The following is a 27,823-nucleotide window of genomic DNA, read 5'->3' on the forward strand; positions in this document are numbered from 1 at the left end:
GCTTAGCTTCTGAGATATGATGAGATCAGGTTAGCCTGGACCACTATACCATATTCTTGACTATTCATAACCTATTTTGACATATTTCCCCTATGTATTTTCTCAAGCCTGAGATCTCTTAGCCTTTAAATTGCAAGGCTCCTCCTCACCAGAGGCTCTTGCCCTGTGGCTCTTAGCTTGGGTCTGGCCAGGGGCCCCCATAGGAAAGTGGGCAGCTACTCACAAGTAGTCTCAAGAGGCAGTTTGGCAGCAGAGTTTTCAGGGAAGTCAAGATAAACAACTAATTTTGAAATGAATTGTAGCAGCATGGCTTGTGAAGGAGCTGTGGCAGTGACGTGTAAAGTCTATGGGGTGCTTGTATTCTTACCTGAGGGTAGCAGCGATTATACTTGCAGTAAGTGTAAGCTGGTAGTCCTACTGTAGGAGATGATACAGGACTTAAGGCACTCTTGTCCACACTAGAGTGTATAAGGAAAGGTGGGGATTTCAATGATAGAATGCATGAAGTGCTCTTGAAAGGACAACAAGAAAAGATATCTCAGTAAATAGAGGAGAACCCAACACGGGAGGAGGGTGTGTGGAAAAAATGTAACTCACAGGAGATGTTCTGAGTTGGAATATTAGGATTCAGCAGTACAATTTATTTAAAAGGGAGAGACAGACAAATAAGGAAGGGTGGAGGCATAGCATTATATGTGAAGGAAATATATACTTGTGAGGAAATACCTGAATCTGAGTGTGGCAGTTCACTTGAGAGTCTCTGAGTAAAAATAAAAGGAGTAAGAAATAACAGTAATGTTATGGTGGGGGTCTGCTATAGACCACCAAGCCAGGCAGAGGACTTAGATGAGATACAGCTAAATTGGGAGGGGTTGCAATTTTGCAAATACAGTAGAAGACAGAGACAGGATGCAGGATGATCTTGACAGGCTGGAAAACTGGGCTAAAACCAATAAAATGAATTTTAACAGGGATAAATGTAAAGTTCTTCATTTAGGTAGGAAAAATCCAATGTGTCATTATAGCATGGGGGAGATTTGTCTTGGCAGTAGTATGTGTGGAAAGGATCTAGGGGTCTTAGTGGACTGTGAACATATGTCAGCAGTGTGATGCGGTTGCTAAAAACGCAAATGCGATTTTGGGCTGCGCCAACAGAAGTATAGTGCCCAAATCATGTGACGGTACCACTTTATTCAGCTCTGGTTTGGCCTCACCTGGAGTATTGTGTTCAGTTTTGGGCATCACAGTTTAAGAAGGCTATAGACAAACTGGAACGTGTCCAGAGGAGGGCAACAAAGATGGTGAGAGGCTTGGAGACCAAGTCCTGTGAGGAAAGGTTGAAGGAGCTGGGTATGTTTAGCCTGGAAAGGAGGTGGCTGAGAGGTGATATGATCACCATCTTCAGGTACTTGAAGGGTTGTCATATAGGGTACAGAATTGTTTTCTGTGGCCGCAGAAGGTTGGACAAGAACCAGTGGGTTGAAATTAAATCAAAAGAGTTTCTGACTAAATATTAGGAAGAACTTCCTGACAACTAGAGTGGTTCCTCAGTGGAAGAGACTTCCTCAGAACCTCCTTCCTTGGAAGTTTTAAGCAGAGGCTAGATGGCCACTTAACAGCAATGCTGATTCTATGAATTAGGCAGATTATGAGAAGGAGGACAGGAAGGCTTGCATCAGTGCTTAGTTCTTGCACACCCAGAGAAATGCTGATCGACACTTTGGGGTCAATCAGCAATTTTTCTCCAGGCCAAATAGGCAAGGGATCCTGAAGTTTTTTGCTATCTTCTGGGCATGGAGCAGGGATCACTGAGGATGTATGTGCAGGGGGAGAGGGTATTTGTGAAGTTCCTGCATTGTGCAAAGGGTTGGACGAGATGATCCTGGAAGTACCTTCCAACTCTATGATTCTATGATCTATCTTTGGGTTTTTTAAATTTTGTTTATTACATTTATTTAGAAAATATGTATTTGTCCTCTCCAGAGACCTGCTCAGGGCAGCTATTTATGCTTTTACTATGGAAATCAGGACAATTTACACAGGAGTCCCAGGAGATTTTCTATCCAGGTCCCGGCTAAAATCTGCTTAGCTTCAGCAGGATTGCTGCATCATGCATACTCTGCTTGTACCCTGGGAATTTATTTATTTTTTTTACATATCTTAAAAATTGCAAAAATAGTATTATAAAATATATATTGAGGAGAGGGGACAATGGCAAACACATGTCAAAAAGAAAGCCCAAAATCTGTTATTCTGAGATATGATTTGAAAAGATCAACAATTTTGATCTGAAAAGATAAAAGATTAAAAGATCAGTAACCATGGCTAACGGGAAGCATCTCCCATGTTGTTACTACACCTTCGAGGAGGAAAAAAAATGGGTCCCCACCTTTTCCTTTCAAGGGCTAGGACAGTGTATCGATGCTGGTTACAAATTGGTGTGAGTCCAGTAGTACCTTAGAAACCAACAAGATTTTGGGGTTATAAGTTTTTGAGACTCAAAGCTCCCTTTGCCAGATCTTGTTGGTCTTTAGGGTGCTATTTCTGTTCTGCTGCAGACCAATACAGCTACCCTTTGAAACAATCTGGTTACAATTTGCAAAGAGTTAAATTCCCAGTTCCCTCCCTTCACTGACCTCATGTGACTGTTCTTGAATTCTTGGACTGTCATTGAAGTAGATGAAATTAGCCAGCAGTGTGCATACATGGATGAATACATCTACTCATGGCGCTACCTTGCTAAGTACTTGAAATATTCATGAAATCTTCCTGCAAAGTCTTTTACTCTTTAAAATGATGTCTAAAATGAAATCAATGGGCCCAGACTGGAGTAACCCTGCATAGTCTCTGCTGCTGCCCTGATGTGCAGATGCCCTTGCAGAGCATCTGTGTGAAGCCACCTCTCTTTGTCTAAATTACATCTTAAAGGTTATCTCTTTCATGAAGTCTTCAGCTTATCTCTTTGAGGTGGAACTAAACTATGCAAGAAACACAAGGGGGAAGTCCAGTTGCAAGTTTCAACTTGCATTAATGAATAAAACTTAACTGCATGCGCTGATATCATTATGTTTGTTTCTTCCATCATTAGGAGGGCAATATGAGACCCTTTTCAGGCTTTATTTCCATGAATTCTGGGAGGCTGACAACTGAACATAGATCCTCGCAATATGCACGGTTGCCATGTTGTTTGAACAGGGGCTGTGCACATATTTTCAGCTTCAATACATGATAAACAAAAACCCATTTTTTCAGAGTTCTGGTTCTCATAAATGAACCTGGACGACATGCATTGCCCCTGTTCAAACAACATGGCCACCTTGAGTAATTGGGAGGATCTCAGCTTCCGATCTGTACAGTTGCTGGGCTTCTGGTATGCATGGATCTAACATCTTAAAAGTTCTCTTAACATTATATGTGACTCACTGTATTAAATGTTAGACAGAATGAGGAGGGGTGGAAACTATCAAAAGCTGTTTTGTGGGCAATGGCACATTCAGACTATTTATGAGAATAGTTCGGAGCTCCTTGGAAGAATGAAAGGATAAAAAATTAGGTAGCATCAGATTTCCTTGACCTGGATGGCCCAGGCTAGCCTGATCTCATTAGATCTCAGCAGGTGTGGAATTCTAGTGGGAGCTCCTTTGCATATTAGGCCACACACCCCTGATGCAGCCAATCCTCCAAGAGCTTACAAAAAAGAGCCCTGTAAGCTCTTTGAGGATTGGCTACATCAGGGGTGTGCAATATGCAAAGGAGCTCTCACTAGAATTCCATCCCTGGATCTCAGAAGTTAAGCAGGGTCAGCCCTCCAAAAAAGACCTGGGTTGCCACATTGAGGCAGCCAATGGGAAACCACCTTTGTTTGTCTCTTGCCTTGGAAACCCCATGAGATGCCATTGTGAGTTGGCTGAGACTTGATGGAAATTTCTGCCACCATCAGCATAAGTTTGCATCAAAGACACTCTTGCATTATTTCTTTATTATTCAACTATTTGTGTTTATTTTTTTATTTTCACATGAACAACCCTAAGTGGCGTATGAGTTGCTGCTAACAAAACCTCAGTTGAATTCACCCTGGCTCCAAGCTTGGCCAGCATTACTGCCAGCTTCTTTTATCGTTGCCTGCACATAAAACATGCTTAGAGGCAGGGCCGACCCTAGACTGTCTAGCACCTTAAGCAAGGCTAACTTCTGCCCCCCTCCCCTGATACACTGATAACATCACCAAATCACATGGGGGGCACCCAATTTGGTACCCCCAGAAGGCTGGCACCTTAGGCAATCACCTAGTTTGCCTAGTGGCAGAGCCAGCCCAGCTTAGAGGTGCAGACCCCCCCTCCTCCTCCCCCAGTGTACTGTTCCAGCAACTAATAGTTTGGTTGATGCTACTCAGAGGTGAGGGTATCCCCTCCCCAGTCCATCTTACCACTAAAGTCAATAATGAGCTGGTCTCAGGGCACTTGCCAATTAGCTCCTCCTATTCTGCAGGAATGAGATTACCTATTGAGCAGATTTCTGCAGTGTCTCTCCAGAGAACCTTGTTAAATTTATAAAATAAAACTTAGTAAAAACACAATGCAATAAAAGTTAAATATTAAACACAGCTCACTACAGATGCTGATTTCTGCCCTAAGCAGTTCACCTCTGTTCTAATCAAGCTCATAGCATTTTGCATTGTACCTTTGCATCCTGACTCCCTTTGTTTGCGACACCTTTCCCCCCTTCTGACTGGGATATAAAGGCTCTGGGATTGCTGTTCCTACTTGTATCTAATGCTCATGTTTGGAAAACTTAGAGCCCATTGGCACCTTTGAGGCCAACAAAATTTAATTCTGGGTGTAAGCTTTCCTTCCGCTTCATCTTTGATGTGCTACTGGTCACAAATCATGCTCTAGTAAAAACCCAGACAGATTGTAAAACCACCATAGAATATTGAAATGTACTGAGTTTGATGCATCAGGAGGCTCGTTGCATAGTGATCAGAGCTCTTTATTAGTCATACAGCATAGCAATGATTAACTAAGATTGGAGAACTAGGCCAACGGGACCATCTATATACAACTCAGATTCCCACGTTAGAACTTCATTTAACCATTCAAACCAGCAGGGGTTTGCTATTGGTCTGGGAAGGTGAAGTGTAGGATCCTGCTTCCCATTGTTACAGAGTCCCCAAGCTCAGTCCTAGAGGCTCCAATGAACCAGGCAGGAACCAGCAACCCAGCGTCCCTTCAATTAATCGCATACACAACAAACACCAAACATCTTACCGAGAGTCTCAAAAGACCATTCTCAGACTGAAAGAAAACTATACAGATTTTAAAAGATCAATCCCTTAATTAAAGTCTGAGTTAAAATATTTTCTCCTCATGCCTGAAAGCGAATAAGACAAGTGCTAGACAAGCCTCAAGGGAGAAGGGTATTCCACAAGTGGGAGCAACCACTGAAAAAGCTCTGTCTCTGGTTTCTGCCCACCATACACCTACAGGCAGGGGTACAGAGAGCAGAGCTTATGAGCAAGATCTAAACTAGTAGACTGGACATTCTCGAAGGAGGCTGTATTTCCAATGCCCTGGCCCTAAGCTGCTTAGGCGAGAATGTGCTCTTTTCATGGGATGTACTAAAACAAATGATAGGATGGTCCATCGGAAACAATAGCAGAGCCTGGATGGTCCATAGAATATAATGGGAGAGAAGATTGTCCATTGGCTTTCATGGGCTTCATTGAAATACATTGAAGCACAGAAACGGCTGCAACAAAACTTGGAAAGGATAATCTTCTGTCCCATTATATCCTATGGGCCATCCAGGTTCCCATCCAGGCTCTGCTATTGTTTCCTATGAACAATCATCTGCCAACCTCCAGGAATGGATTGACGGGAAAATATACCTTGCCATCCTCCAGGACTGGATTGACAGGGCAAAATGTACCTTGCCAACCTCCAGGACTGGATTGACAGGGGAAAATGTACTTTGCCAACCTCCAGGACTGGATTGACAGGCGAAAAGGTACTTTGCCAACCTCCAGGACTGGATTGACAAGGAAAAAGGTACTTTGCCAATCTCCAGGACTGAATTGACAGGCGAAAAGGTACTCTGGCAATATCTAGTACTGGATTGACAGGCGAAAAAGGTACTCTGCCATCCTCCAGGACTGGATTGACAGGGTCAAATGTACTTTGCCAACCTCCAGGACTGGATTGGCAGGCGAGAGTATACTTTGCCAACCCCCAGGACAGGATTGACAGGCGAAAAGGCACTTTGCCAACCTCCAGGACTGGATTGACGGAAAAATGTACTTTGTCAACTTCCAGGACTAGATTGATAGGGGAAAATGTACCTGGCCCACCTCCAGGACTGGATTGACAGTGTAAAATGTACTCTGCCAACCTCCAGGACAGGATTGACAGGCGAAAAGGAAGTTTGCCAACCTCCAGGACTGGATTGACAGGTGAAAATGTACTTTGCCAACCTCCAGGACTGGATTGGCAGGCAAAAAGGTACTTTGCCAACCTCCAGGACTGGATTGACAGGTGAAAATGTACTTTGCCAACCCCCAGGACTGAATTGACCGGGGAGAATGTACTTTGCCAACCTCCAGGACTGGATTGACAGGGGATAAGGTATTCTGCCAGCCTCCAGGACTGGATTGACAGGGGAAAAGGTACTTTGCCAGCCTCCAGGACTGGATTGACAGGGGAAAAGGTACTTTGCCAACCTCCAGGACTGGATTGACAGGGGAAAAGGTACTTTGCCAACCTCCAGGACTGGATTGACAGGCATAAAGGTACTCTGCCAACCTTCAGGACTGGATTGACAGGCAAAAAGGTACCTTGCCAACCTCCAGTACTAGATTGACAGGGGAAAAGGTAGTCTGCCAGCCTCCAGGACTGGATTGACAGGGTACAATGTACTTTGCCAGCCTCCAGGACTGGATTGACAGGGGGAAACATACCTTGCCAACCTCCAGGACTGAATTGACAGGCGAAAAGGTACTCTGACAACCTCCAGGATTGGATTGACAGGGGAAAAGGTACTTTGCCAACCTCCAGGGCTAGATTGACAGGCGAAAAGGGGAGGTTGACAGTCCGTAGGGCCAGATTGTCAGGGGAAAAGGGAGATTGACAGCCTCTAGAACTAGATTGAAAGGGGAAAAGGGCAGAGTACATTTTACCCTGTCAATCCAGTCCTGGAGGTTGGGAAAGTACATTTTCTGCTGTCAGTCCAGTCCTGGAGGTTGGCAACGTACCTTTTCCCCTCAATCCAGTCCTGGAGGTTGGCAAAGTGCATTTCGCCCTGTCAATCCACTCCTGGAAGTTGGCCAGGTACCTTTTCCCCTGTCAATCCAGTCCTGGAGGTTGGCAAGGAACATTTTCCCCTGTTAATCCAGTCCTGGAGGTTGGCAAGGTACATTTTCCCCTGTCAGTCCAGTCCTGGAGATTGGCAAAGTACATTTTCCCCTGTCAATCCATTTCTGGAGGTTGGCAAAGTGCATTTCGCCCTGTCAATCCAGTCCTGGAAGTTGGCCAGGTACCTTTCCCCCTGTCAATCCAGTCCTGGAGGTTGGCAAGGTATATTTTCCCCTGTTAATCCAGTCCTGGAGGTTGGCAAGATATATTTTCCCCTGTCAATCCAGTCCTGGAGGTTGGCAAAGTACATTTTCCCCTGTCAATCCAGTTCTGGAGATTGGCAGACGATTGTCCATAGGAAACAATAGCAGAGCCTGGATGGTCCATAGGATATAATGGGATAGAAGATTATCCATTCCAGGTTTTTGTTGCAGCCATTTCTGTGCTTCAATATATTTCAATGAAGCCCATGCAAGTCAATGGACAATCTTCTCTCCCATTATATCCTATGGACCACCCAGGCTCTGCTATTGTTTCCTATGGACCATCCTGTCATTCGTTTTAGTACATCCCCTTTTCATTGTGCCTGAAATGGACAGGTAGCCAGTGCAGATCTCCCCTCCCCTTGCTTATTTTACTCCTCACCTTGTAAGCTTCTCACGTGACTTTTGTTTATATTTCTCTGTAAAGGAACATGTACATTGATAAGAGTTATATAGTAAAATAACCACAATAAGACTATTTGAACAGTTTCCTTTGTTTCCAACTTGATAGCTGTGAAATGAAGCCAAAGAATCAGCACATGCTGTCATGCTGAACTGCATATCATTATATATCTATTTTCCCTTCTCCTACCTCTTTATTTTTATCTGAATATATCTGTACTCAATGTATTTTTAAATTATCCAAATGGCCTCTCCTTTCATTCTTCCCCTCTTGGTAATGTATTGTTCCGACAGCATGCCAGCACCTGCATTTAAAGAATAATGTTTCCTCGTATTGATTTATCATTTCAGCCAAGAAGTAATATTTAGTTTGGTATTTCTTCAAAAATGGGATTCTTATCTTGCAGCCTTCAAAACAGCAAAAACCGAAGCGGGCTATTTGTGCGTTTGTCAAAATCTTTCCGTGTTAGATTTAGATCTCATAAGGACTGCAAAAAAGATTGAAAAGTCTTATCAGATTATTGAGCTGTGCCTTTTCAAAAGGATAATATAGATTCCCTAAAGGGAATTATGTGGATTTTATTTCTACAAACTAAGAATATACATTGTTGATACTGCAGTATATGCTCCCCATCCTATCCTTGGCCTTTTTTTTGCCATCCTTGTGCGGAACTGCTGTTGCAGTCTCCTTGGTGTGTAGCTGTTCTGAAGGAATCATATTTTAATTACTTTAAAAGGCCAATTAAACCTTGTAGTGTTAATATCCACATGGCCAGGGATGCTTTGCAAAGACCTTTGGTTAGTGTGAAAGGTTCTACTGGTTGCATCAGTCATGGAGGCAAAACAGACACACTGATAAGACCTATTGATTGAGAAGTATAGGAGCTTTGTAGATTATTAAAATGTAAGTGTTTGAAGAACAGTGCTCTAGTTAAGTGACCTAACCCTTGTCAATGAACCTCACCCACTGCTGGCTCCAGTCTGGAGACAGAAGTTTCTGAGAACTAACCCTAGCAATTCAAGCTATGTAAATGCTTCTCCACACCCTTTTCTCCTATTGGCTGCTGTAGATCTCTTAAATTCTCAGCATGCAGTTCTTCATTAATACATCTCTTAACACTTCCTAATTGCATACTGCTAAAGTTTGGTTCATCCATTTTTCTAAATTAAGTCTTTGCTTCTGATTCAACTTTGGCCTTCACATACTGAAACTGTAACTTGGTGTATAAAAACTCATTATAAGTAAATATCTTTAGTACATACTTATGGTATTGAAGCGCAAACTGGGAAAACTGAGCGACTATGGATTTCAAATGGTATTTCTGTCTTCCCTTGTAGAATATAAGCATTTGTGTTTCTTGCCAAACTTTCTCGAGAAAGAAGCAACTTTTAACATGTCTCTGTGTAGAGCCTTACCGTTCTTCTGTCTGAAAGGGCTTCTAGCAGAGTGGAATATTTGTGGTTAGGACCAGCCAGACTCTTAATGGGTGGGAGGTTTCTCTTAATTAGGTCTATTAAGACTATACTGTATCCTTTGCCTATTTATTTATAAGCCCGTGTTTTTCCTAATGCTTCTTCCAAGTTTATTGCTTACTGGAACAGAATGGATTCTGTTTTTCTAGGAGAGATTGTGTGTATGTACATATAAACTGGTGAGTTTAATTAAATTAACTCTCAGAATTCAGTCATCAAACTTTTTGTATGCAAAAAATATATAAAATTCTTAACCTTGTGCAACTGTAAGTTGTCTTGAGCAAGAGTTATCTATTAACTATATGTTCAAGTCCTGTAGCATCTTAGAGACCAACAAGGTTTTGGGGGAAGGTAATTTAAGAGCTAAAGCTCCTTTCTCAAGATACAGATGGTAGATACAAGGTCCTACTTGTATCTGATGAAGGGAACATTGTCTCTTGAACATTCATGCCCCTCAGAATTTATTGGTCTCTAAGGTGCCACTGGACTTGAATCTAGCTGTTCTGCTACAGATCAACATGGATACTCTCTGAAACTATTAACTGTAGAGTACATTTTGCAGTTTTGGTCACACACATCGATTTTGCACTAGGGTTGTTCCAGGTAGAGAGCCCTTTTGTTCCCAGGGCTTCTCTCTGTTTTTGCACAAGTTGCTCTGGAGCTGCGAGTTGGCCTGCCGCTTTTCCACAGCGAGTGAGATCCTCTGACAAGTGGACAAAAGGACTCTCTACCTGGAACAAGCCCTAGTGCGAAATCGGTCGTGGTGTAGACTGGGTTATATTTCCAGGTAAGTAATGTAACCATTTTTGTACTAGATAGAACTGAAGAATCATGAACAAATAATATGAGAAGGCAGCACCATTGGGGGTTCCAGATGTGAGTGGCAAGCACTTAGGGTTGGGCAGCTGGTCTAGTTCTACTCAGGGTCTGGACAGGAAGCCTCATGGAATGGAAAGCCACCTTGAATTTCATGACAAAAGAAAAGCAAGATACAATGCAATATATGAATAAACTTAGCAAAGGAAAGGAAAAATGCCAACTGATACAAGCCAGTACATTTCTAAAGAATGAATTGCAGCACCAGGAATCTGTAAATTTTGACTGGCCTTAGTACCCAGCTTCTTTCTGAAGGAGCAAAAAGCAGCACCAGCTCTGCCTCATCCCTCAGGGAGAGATGAGTCTTCTCTCTGACACCACCCTGAGCTTTGGATATTCTCAGAGCACAACCAAGTTGCAGGGTATAAAAAACAGGAGGTAAACCTATTAAGCTGAGCTTCAGATGCTCAAAAAGCAGTCAGTCATCTCACCGCTTTCTAAACATCTAGGATTAGTGCAAGACCTGAAAGATCACAATTGTTCTCCCAAGCTTAAAGAAGTGGAGCTCCCCCTGGACTTATGCTAACTTTGGAGATGCTCAGGAATTGGAGAGGTGACCCAAAGCTTACCCGAGAGAGATCCCTTGCTCTTATCCAAGATCTACAGAAGGGAATGGGTCTCCTTTGAGATTAAAAATAGTAGTTACCAGTAGTAAACTGGCAATTAATTGGTGGATCTTTGCGCAAAACCGTTGTGACTTCATATTCTTTCATATACTAGCCTTTCAAAAATGTAAGGAGGGGGAGGGAAAGGAGTGTAATGGAATCCAACGAATAAGAACAAGAAATGTGTAGCATATATTGACATCCGGGGAGGGGGCGGGATTCAGGCATCCTTGGCAGGCAGAAGTCAGATAGGTACAGTTTCATTAGCCTGATCTTGTTAGCTCTCGGAAGCTAAGCAGGGTTGGTCCTGGTCAGAACTTGGATAGAAGACCACCAAGGAAGTCCAAAGTTGTTTTGTAGAGCCTGCCAATCGCAAACCCCCTCTTTCCTGGAAAACCCTACAAGTTGCTGTAAGTCAGCCACAAATTGATGGCACTTTATACAGGCACGCACACTGTGGCTTTTGGTTCTAAAACTTCTGATAAGATTAATTTACTTGCCATTGAAGGAGTTATGCTAATTTGTGGTCTGTGGCTAGTCCAGCTACAGGATTTAAGTTGCTGAGTCTAAGATGGTTTTTCATGGAGAAAGTGCAGAGATAGTGCCAAACTCAGCTCCATTTGAATGTAATATAATGGAACAGCACAAAAACTTTTAGACAGCTATGTACAATCCTGCCACTGTGGTTAAGAATCAGTATCACATCCATTATCTCTGGATACCAGTCCAGTAAGAGAAATCTACTTCTATACTCATTTCTCCTCACATTACTAGGGATTGTGTTTCATTCTCTAAATATTGGAAATGGCTTAGAAAGCAAAGTAATTTGAGCAAGTGTTTTGCTTTGCACACTTCTCTCTTGAATGATCAGAGCCAGATTTTTGCTTTAATCCCTTCACAACGGTTTTGTTTTGTTTTGTTCATTGCTGTTATTTTAGTCCGTCCAATGTGGATGACCTAATTAGAGGCAAAAGCGGTGAGACTTTAATGGTCAAAGTGACAGACTGGAATTTGTTAGCACACCTCTGACTCAGCTTGAACTTGGAAGCCGGTTAATTGTTCTGCAGCTCTGTTGTCCATCTGTAAAGTTTTTATGCTTACCTTTTGCAAAGTGCCTGGAATTCTTGCATGGTGTCTCAGTGTGGCCTTGCCTTGTTTGCTGATGCTTAGCTCCATGCTGCTCTTTGCTCCTCTAAGAAAGAAGCTGGGTGCTGCCAGTGGGGTGGATGAGCATGGCAGCAACAGTGTCAGGAATGGAAGGGTCTTTTGCAAGTAGCCACTATCAGAACCGGTGGTTGCTGCAGTTGCTTTAAGGCTTTTCACTTCATGCAAACTCTTTTGAAATAAAAATAATTCACTAGTTAGGATGCTTGTTCTCATCTTTTCCTCCCCAAGTTGATTCAAAGCAGCTTAAAACAATCAAAATGCAATCAAAACAGAATACAGTAAATATATAAACAAGCAGAAAAACCAGCTGTATCTTGGGCTTTTTTTTGTCTAGAGGACCAGCTTCTTGAAGGCATAAAGCACAGGTGAAGAGCCAAGACCCCAAGAATCCTTTGGCTCTTGTCCTAGGACTCGTACCTCTGGGCAAACACACTCTTTTGTCAGGAAACAGAATGAGCAAGCAAAAAGATAGCTTTAGATCAGAGGCGATGAACTAATTTGTTGCAAGGGCTGGATCTGACATAAATGCCACTTTGATTTTCCAGGCCATGCATGCTATAAAATGTAATATGAGGTACCTGAGATATAAACTTTATAAAGGTGATTTTAGGTGCCAAATGGCAATAGCAGGTGAATGACAATAGCAGGCTTGATTGGATTTGGTGTGATATGCAGGGGTAGTAGGAGTGGAGATACCAGCATTGGTAATGAGACAGGTAACCTACATCTCAGTTCTCTCCAGGAGGATTCAGTCTAAGAGGATACAAAGACTACATGGGTGTAAGTCTGACATTAGAAACCACAACATTCAAAAAACAGTGGGAGAACAGTTAACCTTCCAGGACATTCAGTTAACAGCTAGCTTTCCAGGGCATTCAGTTGATGACCTCAGAGTAGCAGTTCTCTTACAAAGGAATTTCAAAGGGAGATTAGAAAGTTTGCTGAATTGCAACTGATAATGAAGCTCAAGACAATACATCCTCCAGGATTAAATTGAGAGCCAGGTTTCCTGTCTCATTACCAACACCTGCTGTTGTCATTTGGCATCTGGAATTATTCCAGTCTCCAAGTTACAAGGACAAATGGACTCACATTTTAGTTGTATTTGCAGAAGTGAGCAGTGACTCACAAAAGTTCATGCCCTGCCACAATTTTTGTCAGGTGCTACTGGACTCTGCTTCTTTCCATGAATAAAGATTGCAAGCTGTACTGTTAGGTTTCTTTCTTTCTTTTTCATCATCTGTTTAAACTGGGGGATCTCTCCAAGTGAAATAATGTTTTAATTTCAGACTGAGCAAAATCCACTCAGTGCTAGTGATAATAATGAAACAGTGAAGTGAAGTGAAGTGAAGAAAGGCAGCCAGCAATGTGGGAGGGGAGAAAGGGAGACTTGTTGAACTGGAACATATGGAATCATGGATGTATTTTTAAATACTTAGCCATTTATTTCCAATCATTAAACAATGAAATCGAATCCAAGTGTTCTAGTTCCTAATCAGGGTCTTTTTGGAAGAAAATTAAAAAAAAAAGAATCTAATCTTTAAAAAAAATCCAGAATCCAAAACAATTCTCCTTTCCCCTTATCCCAGTGCACCCCTTCCTTTTAACACATGTACATGTGTGTGTGTGTGTGAGAGAGAGAGAGAGAGAGAGAGAAAGACTGAGTGGGAGAGAGTCTCAAACAGCAAAGCACAGGAATCTCAATGGAATTATGCTTGTCAGAAGAATCCTCCAGAAGAAGAAGTGTGCATGCACACAAAAGCTTATACCTGAAATAAAGCTTTGTTGGTCTTAAAAGGAGCCACTGATGTTGCTTTCTCTTGCCTTTTCCTGGCCCTCCCTTCCTCCCAAGGGAAGAGAGCTCAGCCAATGGAGGAAAACGAGGCTTGGCTTTGTATTTCTTCTGTGCAACAGGAAGCAACAATTGAGGGAACAAGAGTGTATGAGGGAGAGAGAGAGATCAAGTCTTGAGGAAGCTGGGTGTAAGTAAGGTGTAATGCGGCAGTGGCAGCAGCCTCAGGGAAGGAAGCAGAAGACAGCCAGTTGTTTGCAGGATAGATTCAAGTCCTGCTGGGGGTGGATCCAGCCCGCAGGCAGCATGTTTGGCATCCCTGCTTTAGATAGTGTTGCTGGCCCTCCTAATCTTCCTTCTCTATTCACAGAGCTTCTGGCCAGAATTTTATTATAAAAGAAAAAATAACCTATAGCTTGGGTTGATGAATGTCTGGGTTAGAATGGAATTACCAGATTTACAAATTTCAAAGGTCCATGGATTAGGTCATTTCAAAAAGTCCAAAATGATGTTGACCAAGTGGACTAGACCCTTACAGGTCCTCGAACAGCCACATTGTCTCCTGAGTAGCCATCAGAGAGAATCCTGCCCAAAAGAGCCATGGGTTTTTCCCATCACATCTCTTTTTAAACTTAAAACATCTCAACGTTGTAACAGATACCATTTTCGCACGCAGTCACAATCCTGTTCCTTCCGCAGCATCCGGTCGGATTTCCCACCATCTGTGCCGAAGTTACAGGAAGTGCCGTGGCTTTTGCATAGCAAACGTAAACCGCTAAAACCCAGTTTACGTTTGCTACGCAAAAGCTGCGGCACTTCCTGTAACTCCGGCGCAGATGGTGGGAAATCCGACTGGACACTGCAGAGGGAACAGGATTGTGACTGCGTGGTAAGCTGTGTGTGAAAACGGTCTGGGTTGTTGTAACTGGGTTGAAAAGCAAGCCATGTATGGGAATGGCTAACCACAATCTTCCAAGGTAACACCACCAATTGGCATTTCAACTTAGTATCCCTGGAGAGACTATTAGAAGATAGACCTCACTTCCTAGAAGAGTCTGGTGGCAAAAGAAATATGACAAAGCATTTGCTGTTCCAGGGTTAGAGATGCCAGCCTCCATAAGGCCAGGAAAACCCCCCGAATCACAGCTAATCTCCACGCTAAGTAAATTAGTTCCCCTGGAGCAGGAGTGTAATTCTAGCAGGAGCTCCTTTGCATATTAGGCTACACACCTGATGTAGCCAATCCTCCAAGAGCTTACAAGGCTTTTTTTAGTAAGTTCTTAGAGGATTGGCTACATCAGGGGTGTGTAGCCTAATATGCAAAGGAGCTCCTGCTAGAATTCCACCCCTGCCCTGGAGAAAATGGATGATATGAAGGTTAGACTCTGGCATTGTATTCCACTGAGGTCCCTGTCCTTCCCAAATCTCCAGGAGTTTTCCTGCCCAACCCCCCCTTGACCCCCACTGGTGGCCAGGATAGGGGACCTGGAACCTAGCCAGAGAAGACATTATTAAACACCCTGCCTATTTCAGGGTGTTTGTTTGCCAGTTATCAAACAAATGCGAAACAACCATGTTTAATCATTGTTGAGCTTAAAAAATATTTGTAAAGAGGTCACGAGTATTCACCAAAAGTGACAATGCAGAAAGCTATTTGTAAGCCTTTAAGCCTCTGTGCAGAATCAGTTTCCATATCCATGAGCCCTCAGTAAAAATAGAAATAGCTATTTGGCTTTGATTTTTGTGTGTTGCATAAAATGTTCTTGGTTAATGACAATAACAGCACTTTGCATAAGAGGTGTGAAAATGAAATTTCTGAATCACATGCTTATCTCTGAGGCACGCATACCCTACTGCTTGTTTACTATACCTTTTCTCCCTTCTACCCTCCAGCTTTTTTTGGAAAGTACCTAAATGAATATAATGGTTCCTATGTGCCTCCTGGCTGGAAAGAATGGGTTGGATTGCTTAAAAATTCTCGTTTTTACAACTACACACTCTGTAGAAATGGAGTAAAAGAAAAACATGGATTTGACTACTCTAGGGTAAGTCCTATTGATTTATATTAATTTCCCCCCCTTGGCCACAACTGTGAGAACATTGCAGATGCTTTATGGCAGTGGTCTAATTAAAGTATTCATTTCATATTTGAAAGCCACTGCTGGTAATATAAACTGCAATCCATAAATGTGCTCCCTTAGACTGTACATTATCGTTTTACTTCTGGAGGGATGTATAATTTAAAATTTACTTAGTGACAGCAGGCAGTTCTTAAGACGGTAAACACTCTAGTATGTCCTACCAGCTGGGAAATGGCTTTGATTGTAGCTTGACTGGTTCTATTGACTGGGGCTCTCTGCTTTAATTAACTCAGAAAGATATGCTCTGATCTGCTGAATGCATGTGATTAATTCTCTCATTCAGAATCACCGTTTCTGTTGTTGTGGTATGCTGATTTTTGGAACATCTTGGGCTACATTCAGATATCCTGATAAAATATGGCTTATAAACCTGTGATTTGATCAAACTGGGCTTAGTCTGGATGCAGTCAGTCCAGTAAACCACTAGCTTGAATCCAACAGAGCATTTCTATAGATGGAAATTCTACGGACAGAATGTGATTTGCCTCACTCCCCCCCCCTGCAGGTCAAAATACCCCCAGCAGGTGGGTAGAGGCAGGAAATTCATGCTCTGTGTGTAGAAATCTGATGGATCCAAGCCAGCATTTCAAACTAGGATTTGTATCTGGATTGTTAACCATAGTGTATGTTAATTGTGTGTGCAATAATCCACAAAATGGAGATAGGGACACATAGGGAGACAGAAGACAAGGCCAGATTTCTCTATAAACCTGAAGGAAGTCCCAAGCTTGCACAAAAATGTGAACTCTTAAAAAGGGGGGGAGGATTAAAACTTCCAAAATTAATAAAGCAAAGTCTGTAGCTTCCAGAAAAGAATGCCCACTGAGCTCTCTGTGACCATTTGGGAAGTTGCTAGGCAACCACAACAGTGTTGCTGAACTTGTTTTCTGTAAACCAAAGCCATGGAGGGGGCAGGAGTGGACTAAGAGGTCGAAACATTCCTGGAAAATATCCCATTCTTCTTCTGTCATCCCATTCTTCTTCCTGGTAGAGGAGGACTGACTTGGAGACAGACCCAATAATGACCACCAAGAGATTCGGCAGCAGCCACTACACAAGCTGCCTTAGCCTGGTAGCCATTGGGTAACTGAGCCAGCCCTGCTGCTGGCCACTGCACACCTGGGCCGGGCCTGGCATGATGTTAGTGGTGGCCACTGTACAATCAGGCCAGACCCAGCAGCCATTCTGCAACCACCAGACTTTTTCTGAGAAGACACTCACAGGAAAGGGAAGCAGAAAAAGGTAGATTGGCTGATAAGTGCAAAGAAGAGAAGGAAGCAGGAAAAGGGGAGAAGCTATGGGGGCTTCCAGGAAAGGGAAAGAAGAAATAGCAAAGAAGATGATACAGGGGATAATGAGGTGCCCTAAGCAAGTCTTCCTCTTGTAATATATGAATCTTCTTCATCTGCCCCCCTCCATTATTATCATAGCCATTTTACTGGTTTTAATATTTTTAGAAACCATATGAAATTACTTCTTGTGATTCAGTTTATTTAGAAAATGCATATGCCTCGTCTCCAGAGATCCACTCACAGAGTCCCGATGAAACCGGGTCCATGCGGTAGACACTGTGTGCTGTTTTATGTTCACTATTACTTCTCAAATGTGTGCTGGTATAAATAGTAATTCCAAGTTACAATGGATAAAGGATTGGGAGATCAAGCCTCATATTGTTGTTTAATGAAAACTCTCTTGATGACTCTAGATAGGTCACTCTTTCTCCACCTCAGCTCTAGTTCTGTAAAATGGAAATAACTGGGAACTTTAGTTTACAGTAAGGATGTGTATTTTAGATTTGGAAATACTTAGAATTCACTAAGAAATGCTGTATTCAGAATATCTTTTGTATTTCCATATTTTATCATTCTGATAGGGGAGCCAGTCTCCAGGTGGGCCTGGGGATCCCCAGGAATTATAGTTTCTCACCAGAATACAGAGATCCGTTCCCCTGGAGAAAATGCATGCTTTTTAAGGCAGATTCAGTGGCACTGCACCACATTGAGGTTCCTGTCCTCTCCAGGAGTTTCCTAACCTGGATCTGGCAACCATACTCCACCATCCCCTGCCAGTGCCCAGGGGGAACCTGTCAACCCTTTAATAGGAATATTTCTAGATATTCAAAATCCTATGAACTCCAGTAAAAAGCTGGCTGGGCTGCCTGGGAGATGAACGGGAAACATAGTCTCCAGGCAGCCTGGCACCAAGAGTAATGGGGGAAAGAGAGATGAGTGTTCCCTAATTGGTTTTTTCATGTGAGGAAGGAAATGGAGTAATAACAGAGCCTGAGACTGCTGTTGGTCTGTACTTATCATGGGATCCTGAGGTTGGCCCAAACAACAGCTTTCACATTAGGACCTTACCAACTAGAAGGCTGGCATAGCTGCTTCGTAATTCCCCTGGTGTCCCCTGACCACTTGCTGTTGAATACACTCTGCATGCTAAAAGAGACCTTCCTGTGTCTATTTGTTAGTATCTTAACCTATGTTTGCTTCCCTTTCTATATATAGTTACTTAATACTCAGATAAAAGATTTTGGATTAGTAGATTTCTGGATCAATTAGACTGTAGATTTATAGGAAGATTTAAATTAGGCTACTTGCATGGGGAGACGTTTTAGGCATGGTTTGTTAGACATATGAGTTACACACACAAGTGTGAAGCTGCCTTATACTGTATCAGACTCTCAGTCCATCTAGGTCAATTTTGTCTATTCAGACTGGCAGTGGCTCTCCAGAGTCTCCACTGCAGGACTTTCACATCAACTACTGCCAGATTCTCTAACTGCAGATACCAGGGACTGAAGCCAAGACTTTTCGCATGCAAAGCAGAAGCTCTTCTGCTAAGCTACAACCTGTTAGATTTAGATAATAGATTTATAAGACTTTTTATATCTGTGTGAGAGTTTTGTCTTTTTTCCTTCCTGTACTCTAGCAGATGTTGTTTTGGGCAGGAGTGTGTGCTCTGAAACACAGGCATGAAACAGGCTCTGCTTATCACAGATAATGGGTCAAATATGGTGCCTGCATTCCAGACTGGGAAGAAGATGCAATGCACAGTCCTCGCCCACTGGTGGCTCGTTGTGATTTGCAGGGTATGAAAGTCAGGCACATGCCTAACATAAGTGGGTCAGAAAGGTGACAGGGCATTTCCATTGCTGTGAGCTTCTGTAGCAGAAGGACAAAGAGTTGAGGTTACTGTAGAACGGAAGAAGAGGAGGAGGAGGTGATTGGATTTATACCCCGCCCTTCACCCAGAGTCCCAGAGCAGTTTACAATCTCCTTTCCACAACAGACACCTTGTAAGGTAGGTGGGGCTGAGAGAGTTCCCCAATAACTGCTTTTGAGAGGAACAGTTCTGAGAGAATTGGAGAGAAACTGCTCTGAGAATTCTACTTTGTATTTCTTTGAAAGAGTTGCAGAGCAGCAGGGCCTTGCCCTGGAATTCCCCAAAAGAACATGAAAGACACAGCAGACTTGGCCAACCTGAAAAATCAGCAGTGGCTGAACGTAGCCTAACTCAAACAGGACACAGTATCTTATTCCAAGAAACTGTAATGCTGGACAACACATCCAATTACCATGTTAGATTACACAGAGGAGCCATTGAAATCCAGAAACAGAAACACAATTTCAACAGGAAGGAAGGGAGTTTAAAAATGAATAGGGCATGGCTTCCAGTCCTGAAAAACACAAAATGCCCTACAGCTTACAACAGCACTACAGATAAGATTAGAATTTCAATAGCCAATACATATACAAAAGAACCCCCTCAGGTAAGCTCCTCCATTAGCATGTCACAGTCCTGGAAGCTCCCACAAGATAATCTCAGCCCTACCCCACCTGCCTGAGTGGATATAAATTACCTGTCTACCAACTTCTTCTCAATTTGACCCAAAGAGAACTCCATTTTGGGGGGGGTTACACCTCCGAGGATGCCAGTCACAGTTGCTGGCTGGCGAAACGTCAGGACTCACAATGACAAGACCACAGCCACACAGCCCGGAAAATCTACAACAACCAATGGACTCTGGCTGTGAAAGCCTTTGACAACATATAGCTCTGAAAGAGTTATGACTGACTCAAGGTCACTCCAGCAGCTGCATGTGGAGGAGTGGGGAATCAAACCCAGTTCTCTCAGATAAGAGTCCATGCACTTAACTACTACACCAAACTGGCTCTCTTTAATTTAATGTAAGATGTTAACAATCAAATAGAATTCTACTTTGTACCTCCTTGAAAGAGCCCAGAGCAGCAGAGGCCTTGCCATGGAGTTCCCCTGGAGTTCTCCAAATGTATGGCCCACTCCTCTTTGAAGCTATTCGGTTGTTTACATTTTTTAAAACTATGAATACATATGTGTATTTAAAACTATGAATACATATGTGTGTGTGTATACACACGCACACATATATATATACACACACACACATATACGTACATACATACATACACACACACACATACACACACACACATATATATAATTGATGCTTTAATATTTGAAAAGTGGGGACCCCGAATTGAGTGTGACAGAGTGTTGGACTGGATGGGCTATTGGCCTGATCCAACATGGCTTCTCTTATGTTCTTATGAGTGGATGGGTGAAATAGAACCCTGCCAGCCAGTCTTCATTAGAGCTGATGAAAAAGATCCTGCTGGAAAAGGTCAGACAGACTAAGAAGACACTCATAATGCCCATAGCACCCTCACAGCAATACCCACCAGTTGCCTCCCAGAATCTAAAGTGCCCAGTGATTAAAACGTGGAATTCACTACTCAAAAATGTCGCAATGACAATGATCACAGGCATAGAAAGGTTTAAATGGGGATTAGAGAGATTAATGGAGGAAACATCTATCAGTGGCTACTAGCCATGGTGACTAAAGGGAACCTCTGTGACTAAAGGCCACCAACCTCTGAATCCCAGTGCCAGGACACAACATCAGGGGAAGGCCTTAGTACCTGGAAGTAGAATCAACTTTTCCAAATATATCTTTAATTAACTATATTTTTCTTAGATATGGAAAAAGTGACCTAATTTCTGTAAATAGAGTTAAAGGTTCTTTAAAAAAACAACAACTGATGTATGACTTTCTCTTTCCAAAACCATCTTCACCACTTGCACAGTACCTGGCAACCCATTAAGGTTGTTTTGAACAATTAAGCTCAGATGTCTGAGTGCCAAATGATGTGCAATAAAAATGCAGTACAGAAGTCATTTTCATATTCCCTGGCAATCTCTGTTAAGCAAGAAGAAGTCTAGCTTTTAAAGCAATATCCTGAATAATTGCTCCAGCATCACTGAATATTAATTTTCTTCCCAAAAGCTTGTTTTACTCGCTGAATGCAAATATAGAATTTTTGAAAGTGCTGCTGAGAATCCAGCTTTTAGGCCCACCGCTGTTTTTGCCACTTAGGAACTAAATGTGGAGTAGGGTTGCCAATCCTCAGTTGTAGGCAGGGGATCCCTTGGTTTGGAGGCCTTCCCCTTGCTTCAAGGTTATCAGAAAGCAAGGGGGAGAGGTTGAATGTCCACTGGGCACTCCATTATACCCTATGGAGACTGCTCCCCATAGAGTATAATGGATAATCAATTCATTGATATCTGGGGCTTGGAGGGGGAGGGGAGGCTGTTTTTTTGAGGTAGAGGTTCTGAATGTTCAGCATAGCATCTGGTGCCTCTCCTCAAAAAATCTGCCAAGTTTCTAAAAGATTGGACCCCACCCTTTATTATTTCCACTAAAGGAAAGGCATTTAAAAGGAGCATGGTCCCTTTAACTGTGACAGCCAGAGCTCTCTTTGGAGTTGAGTTGTGCTTGTCACGACCTTGCTCCTGGCTCCACCCCCAAAGTCTCCAGTTATTTCCTGAGTCGGACCTGACAATAAGTTTTCCAGTGAATCTTTTCTCCTCATAATTTGACCAAATACAAAAGCCTTAGCTTAGTCATTTTAGCACCTAGAGAGAATTCAGACTTGATTTGTTCTCAAGCCCACTTATCGTTTCGGAGGTCCATGGTTTCTCTGTAAAATATATAGGGCTGGCAAAAAAGGAAACTTGATTTAAAAAGAGATAGTTACCCATTATGGTTGCTTGTTTATTTATTTATTTCATTAGATTTGTATCATGCCGTCCCCTTATGGACTCAGGGCAGCTAACAACATTTTAAAATCTACAATACAGTTTAAATACAAAATAATATAATAAAACAACAATATACAAACTACAAGCTAGTCATCCAAGATTTGATTATCACTGCTACTGTTGTTATATTGGAGCTCAACTTATTTATTTATTCATTCATTCATTCATTACGTTAAGCTTATATCCCGCCCTCTCCTCAAGTGGACTCAGGGCGGCTCACAACATCACATTACTTCCATTAAAAACCAATAAAACATATAAAACATAATTATATATTTTAATTATTTAAAACATTTCATGGTGCTGTATTAATACAGTACAGTATAGTGGTTCTGAAAGTTCGATGGTGACCATCGGTACTGTGCATGGAGCTCTATATGATGTCCGGTGGCAGCTCTCTCTCGGTTAAATGTCGAAGGCCCGTCAGAACAATTCAGTCTTACAGGCCCTGCGGAATGTAAACAAATCCCACAGGGCCCTTATGGCCTCCGGGAGAGCGTTCCAGAGTTCTGGCGCTGCCACCAAGAAGGCCCTGGCTCGTGTCGTACGCAACCTGGCTTCTTTTGGTCCAGGATGGACAATAGATTTTTCATCCCTGAATGCAGTGCTCTCTGGGGAATATGCGGAGAAAGGCGGTCCCGCAGATAGACCATAAAGGGCTTTAAAGGTCAACACCAACACCTTGAAACGAACTCGGAACACAACAGGAAGCCAGTGCAGCTCTTTCAGCACCGGCTGAATGTGCTCCCATCGAGGGAGACTCATTAACAGCCGTGCCGCAGCGTTCTGCACTAGGTGTAGTCTCCGGGTTAGCGTCAAGGGTAGCCCCATGTAGAGAGCGTTACAGTGATCTATTCTTGAGGTGACCGTAGCATGGATCACCATTGCTAAGTCGTTGTGCTCCAGAACAGGGCCACCTGCCATGCCCGCCGAAGGTGGAAAAAGGCGGATCTAACTGTGGCCGCTACCTGGGCCTCCATTGTAAGGGAGGACTCAAGGAGCATGCCCAAGCTCCTGACCTTAGGGGCCGGTATTAATGGCACCCCGTCAAGAGCCGGCAGATGAACCCCTCCCCCCGGACCACCTCAGCTCAGATAGAGAACCTCCGTCTTCATCTGATTCAATTTCAGTCGTCTCAACCTGAGCCACGAAGCCACGGCTTGAAGGGCCAGGTCTAGATTTTCTGGGGTACATTCGGACTGGCAGCCCATCAATAGATAGAGCTGGGTGTCATCTGCATATTGATGACAACCCAGTCCATACCTCCTGACAATCTGGGCAAGGGAGCACATATAGATATTAAATAGCATCGGGGATAGGACTGCTCCCTGTGGCAACCCACAACTGAGAGAGTGCCTCTGGGATGCTTCCTCCCCTATCACCACCCTTTGTCCCCGATCTTGGAGAAAGGAGGTCAACCACTGTAAGGTGGACCCCTGAATCCCCACATCGGCAAGGCGGCTAGTCAGTAGCTGATGGTCAACCGTATCAAAAGCAGCTGACAGATCTAATAACAGCACCGCTGAGCCGCCCTGATCCAGATGTCGCATGAGGTCATCTATTTATTTGATTTATATCCTGCCCTCCCTGCCGAAGCAGGCTCAGGGCGGCTCACAGTATAAAACCACACACAAACAATTAAAATCCATACATATTATAAATATTGCTGCCATTATTACTGTTATTATGTTGGTGCTCAGATGTCGGTATCATGATAATGCTGATTGGGCTGTCAATGCTGTGGTGCCAATATTATAATGCAGCGGTTGCCTCCCTCAGGTTTTAAATGCGAGCTGAAAGAGTTTGGTCTTGCAAGCCCTGTGGTACTGTAAAATGTCTCGCAGGGCTCTGATTTCTTCTGTGAGGACATTCCACCATATAGGGGCTACCACAGAAAAAACCCTGGCCCCGGTGGTAACCAACCGGACTTCTTTTGGTCCAGGGATCACTAAAAGATTTTGAGACCCTGAGCGTAGTGCCTGCTGGGTTGCATATGGGGAAAGGCGGTCTCCGGAGCACATTCAGAGCTGGATTCTCTTAGATTATTATGGATACTCTCAGATTATTAGGGAGCTCAAAATTAAAAATAACAATACTAGATTACAATGGGGGGGGGTTAATATCATGGGGCCTAATATTAATCACCATTCTGTTCTGTCACTGACCCGAAATGCTGGATAGATAGAGAATGCTGATTTAGGTAAACCCAGATTTGATTCTCCAGGTAGGATGTGGGAGCAGAGGTAATGGGGCGCCATTTTTAGTATATTTGGAGTGCTAGAAATACCCAGTACCAGTTGCAACATATGTATGAGCAGATAAGCATAATCAAATGCCACTAGTATATGCTACCTGTGGGGGATCCCCAAATTTTGTTATACATGTTGATTTCATGCTGAGGAGCTTCACAATGAATTTAAACTTTACCTTTTTGTATTCGGTGTTTAACAATACATTATGTTCTAAAAGAAAGGCTAGAGTAATTGAAAGCTCGGCAACAACAGTAAGAATATTTCTCCGGCATTTTTAAAGTTTCTTGTATTCTTGTATTTCACACACTGCTGTTTCAGGGCATAATTTAGATGATTGGATCAAAAAATCAGAAAAACAGATTACTTTCACAGTTGCACGCAAACACTAAATATTGTGTCTTAAGTCAGAGACAATGGCCCCCTGTTCACTGAGCCGGCAAACCAGCATCTGGGCTGTTCCACATCAGACAGCATTAGTGGAGGATGAATTCGGCTTCTTTCTGCAGTGATGGAAATGGTTTCAAAATAGCATGTCCTGAGCAGTGAAATAGCATGTCCTGAGCAGTGAAATTGCTTCAGAGGTGGTGAGCAAAATTGTCATGTTCTTGCCTGTCAGATAGGAAAATGAGCTTCTGAATGAATATGTCTCCTCTTGTTTGTTTGTTTCTTTCCCCATGCCTAAGGGAACAAAAAGGTTAATGGCTCCTCCATGTTTCTTCTCTTCACAGTCATTATTAAATAAAGAGTGAGAGAGTGGTTCAGGATCAACAATTTGAAATATGAGGGGTATCATTCCTTTCCCTAGGCCTGAAAACCTCCAGATGGGATCTGGAGATCTCCTGGGATTACCACTGATCTCTAGACATGAGAAATCAGTTCCCCTGGAGAAAATGGCTGTTTTGGAGAGTGGGCATGGCTTTATACCCTGCTGAAGTTCCTCCTTCCAAGCCCCACCATTCCTAAACTCTGCCCCTAAATTTCCAGAAATTTTCCAACCCCGGAGTTGGCAATCCATTGTTTGATGAGGCCTCATATGATTTCATTTCCCATGCCTTCCCCCCAAAAATCTTTCCTACATAAAGAAAATTAGGATATCAAGAAGGTTAGGTGAGGACTCTAATCCTGACCTCCCTTTACACAGAATACTGAAGGAGTATTCAGTCATATGACCCCTTCCCATCTGCAATCTGAAGTAGTGCAGTTTTTACAACTTCACTGAGGACTAGGCCTGAAAGTAGGGATGCCAAGTCTCCTGCATTAGTGGGAAACCTCCGAGCAGCACCCTTGTTCCCCTGCTGCCTCTTGATGGGGCAGCACAGTGGGGAGTAGGGTGTGGTACTGGTGATGTGACTTCCAGTGCAGCCCAGAAGGTATGTCCCCACGTCCCCAGCAACATTACCTCCTCTGATGGTAAGTTTCTCCAGTCAGTTGCTAGCCTGAGGCTGGCATTCCTACTTGAAAGCAGACATGAGGTAATATGTATTTTTCTTTCACTATGTTGTCTGCCAGCTGTCAGATAGTAAGACAGCTGTCAGATAGAAAGGCTAGATAGACAGAACCACTTTAATTCTGTATTTTTTTTAATGTGGGTATGAATACAAATGGACCACACACACAAAGCATGTTGGTTGAGAATAGCACCTGAATAAGAGATTCTGGAATAATCCAGTTTTGCCAAATGTGAGAATCCAGTTTCCATGTAGTCATTTTGAATTCAGTTTGAAACTTTCCAGGATCGATCCTTAATGAATCTGATAAGTGCAACAAAATGGGTGGCCACTTTGGAATAGGAAAGACTAGCTTTCCTCAGTTCTGTTCCTTCAGTGTTGTGAAATTTTTATCTGCATAGCATTCTACTTTTCCTTAATTACAGTTTTGGAAAGAGAATGTCTAAAAAGAGCTTTCGGTTAATTCGTATCTTCTTTCCTTCTCTACATTACCAATGTGAACACATTCATTATTTTTAAAAAGCTGCATTGATCTGACAGTACATATGATTGTATCGAATTGTGTGTTTGTATGTTTGTTCACTGATGTGTGCTTGCACCTTTTGCATTGGTAAAACAGTACATAAAAGAATAAGATTCAAGTCCAGTAACACCTTAAAATCTTTAAGGTGTTACTGGACTCAGAATTTCACTCTTCTGCTATAGACCAGGGGTGGCCAAACTTGTTTAATGTAAAAGCCACATAGAATAAATGTTAGATGTTTGAGAGTCACAAGACATGAATATGAGAAGTTTGAGAGCTGTCAGGAAGGAAGGAAGGAAATAGATGAGGGTGGGAGGAAGCAGTGCAAAAAAGGCCATTTTTACCAGTTTGATGTAGTGGTGTACTGGTTAAGTGCTTGGACTCTTATCTAGGAGAACCGGGTTTGATTCCCCACTCCTCCACTTGCACCTGCTGGAATGGCCGACGGGGTGGGGGGAAGGGCTTTGAGAGCCACACAGCATGTGTGAAAGAGCCATATGTGATTTGAATTTTGCTCTTTTGCTAGACCAACATGGCTACTCACCTGAAACCACAATATTAAAGAATCTCAGCACAGTGGTACAATTACATGAAAATTACATTTTTGTTGTTTTATTTCATTTTTGCCCATGTAAACATCATCATGTTTGGTGGTGACTTAGGCTGATTCCGCATTAGTCTTTGCTCCGGCTCTGGCGCTGTGCTTCCCTCGGGGCAGATGTTGGTTTCCGCATATCTTGACCCGGGGCGGCAGTTTGACCCGCATCCAAAGCAGTGTTGCCCCACATTTAGGAGATCCTCAAAAAGCGAGAAGTTTATTTTTGATGTGGTTTCGGGGCTCTAAATTTATGTGTGGAACTCATGCCAATGCGCTGTCAAACTTCTTGCATCAGTAGAACACACTCACATAACTCCACGCCCATGATTCCGCCCAGTTATTTCATCATACTTTCTTCATTTTATCCCTTTGAAAATTATTCAATATTTTCCTGAAATAAAGTAATTTTTTTAAACAAATAACGTTTCGCATTACAACGCGAAAAATATATAAAGATATAACGCAATTTTCTTTTACTAAATATATCCCTTGCTTCCACCTGCCCCCATTCTTTATGGTATTCCATGTGATTTTGATAATGTGTCATTGCATTGTGATTACTTCCCCCCGCCGATTAAATCATTCCTGACTATTATAATTTTTTTTTTCAAATAAGATTGTTACAACACAATTAAATAAATAGTGATGTTACACGAACTACGGTACTTTAAAGATGCGCGATTGCCACCTTTATTGATCCCTCCCCCATATGGCCTCAAACAGGAATGGGAATTTGATTATGTTTATAGGTTTATATTTTTGATAGGTTGGGGAAACTTTCTCTCTTAACCCCTTG

General features: G+C 42.7%; 1 protein-coding gene across 3 annotated transcripts in view; it reads left to right on the plus strand.

The window, feature by feature from the left end:
• Positions 1-27,823, plus strand: part of SULF2 (sulfatase 2) — a 448,960-nt gene that overhangs the window by 343,005 nt on the left and 78,132 nt on the right. For all 3 annotated transcript variants that reach the window (XM_060230836.1, XM_060230837.1, XM_060230835.1), the window contains one exon: positions 15,818-15,969. In XM_060230836.1, the coding sequence (XP_060086819.1) occupies positions 15,818-15,969 (152 nt within the window). The remainder of the gene's footprint in view (positions 1-15,817; positions 15,970-27,823) is intronic.

This window comes from Heteronotia binoei, chromosome 2 (genome assembly GCF_032191835.1).
Source record: "Heteronotia binoei isolate CCM8104 ecotype False Entrance Well chromosome 2, APGP_CSIRO_Hbin_v1, whole genome shotgun sequence".
NCBI lineage: Eukaryota > Metazoa > Chordata > Lepidosauria > Squamata > Gekkonidae > Heteronotia > Heteronotia binoei.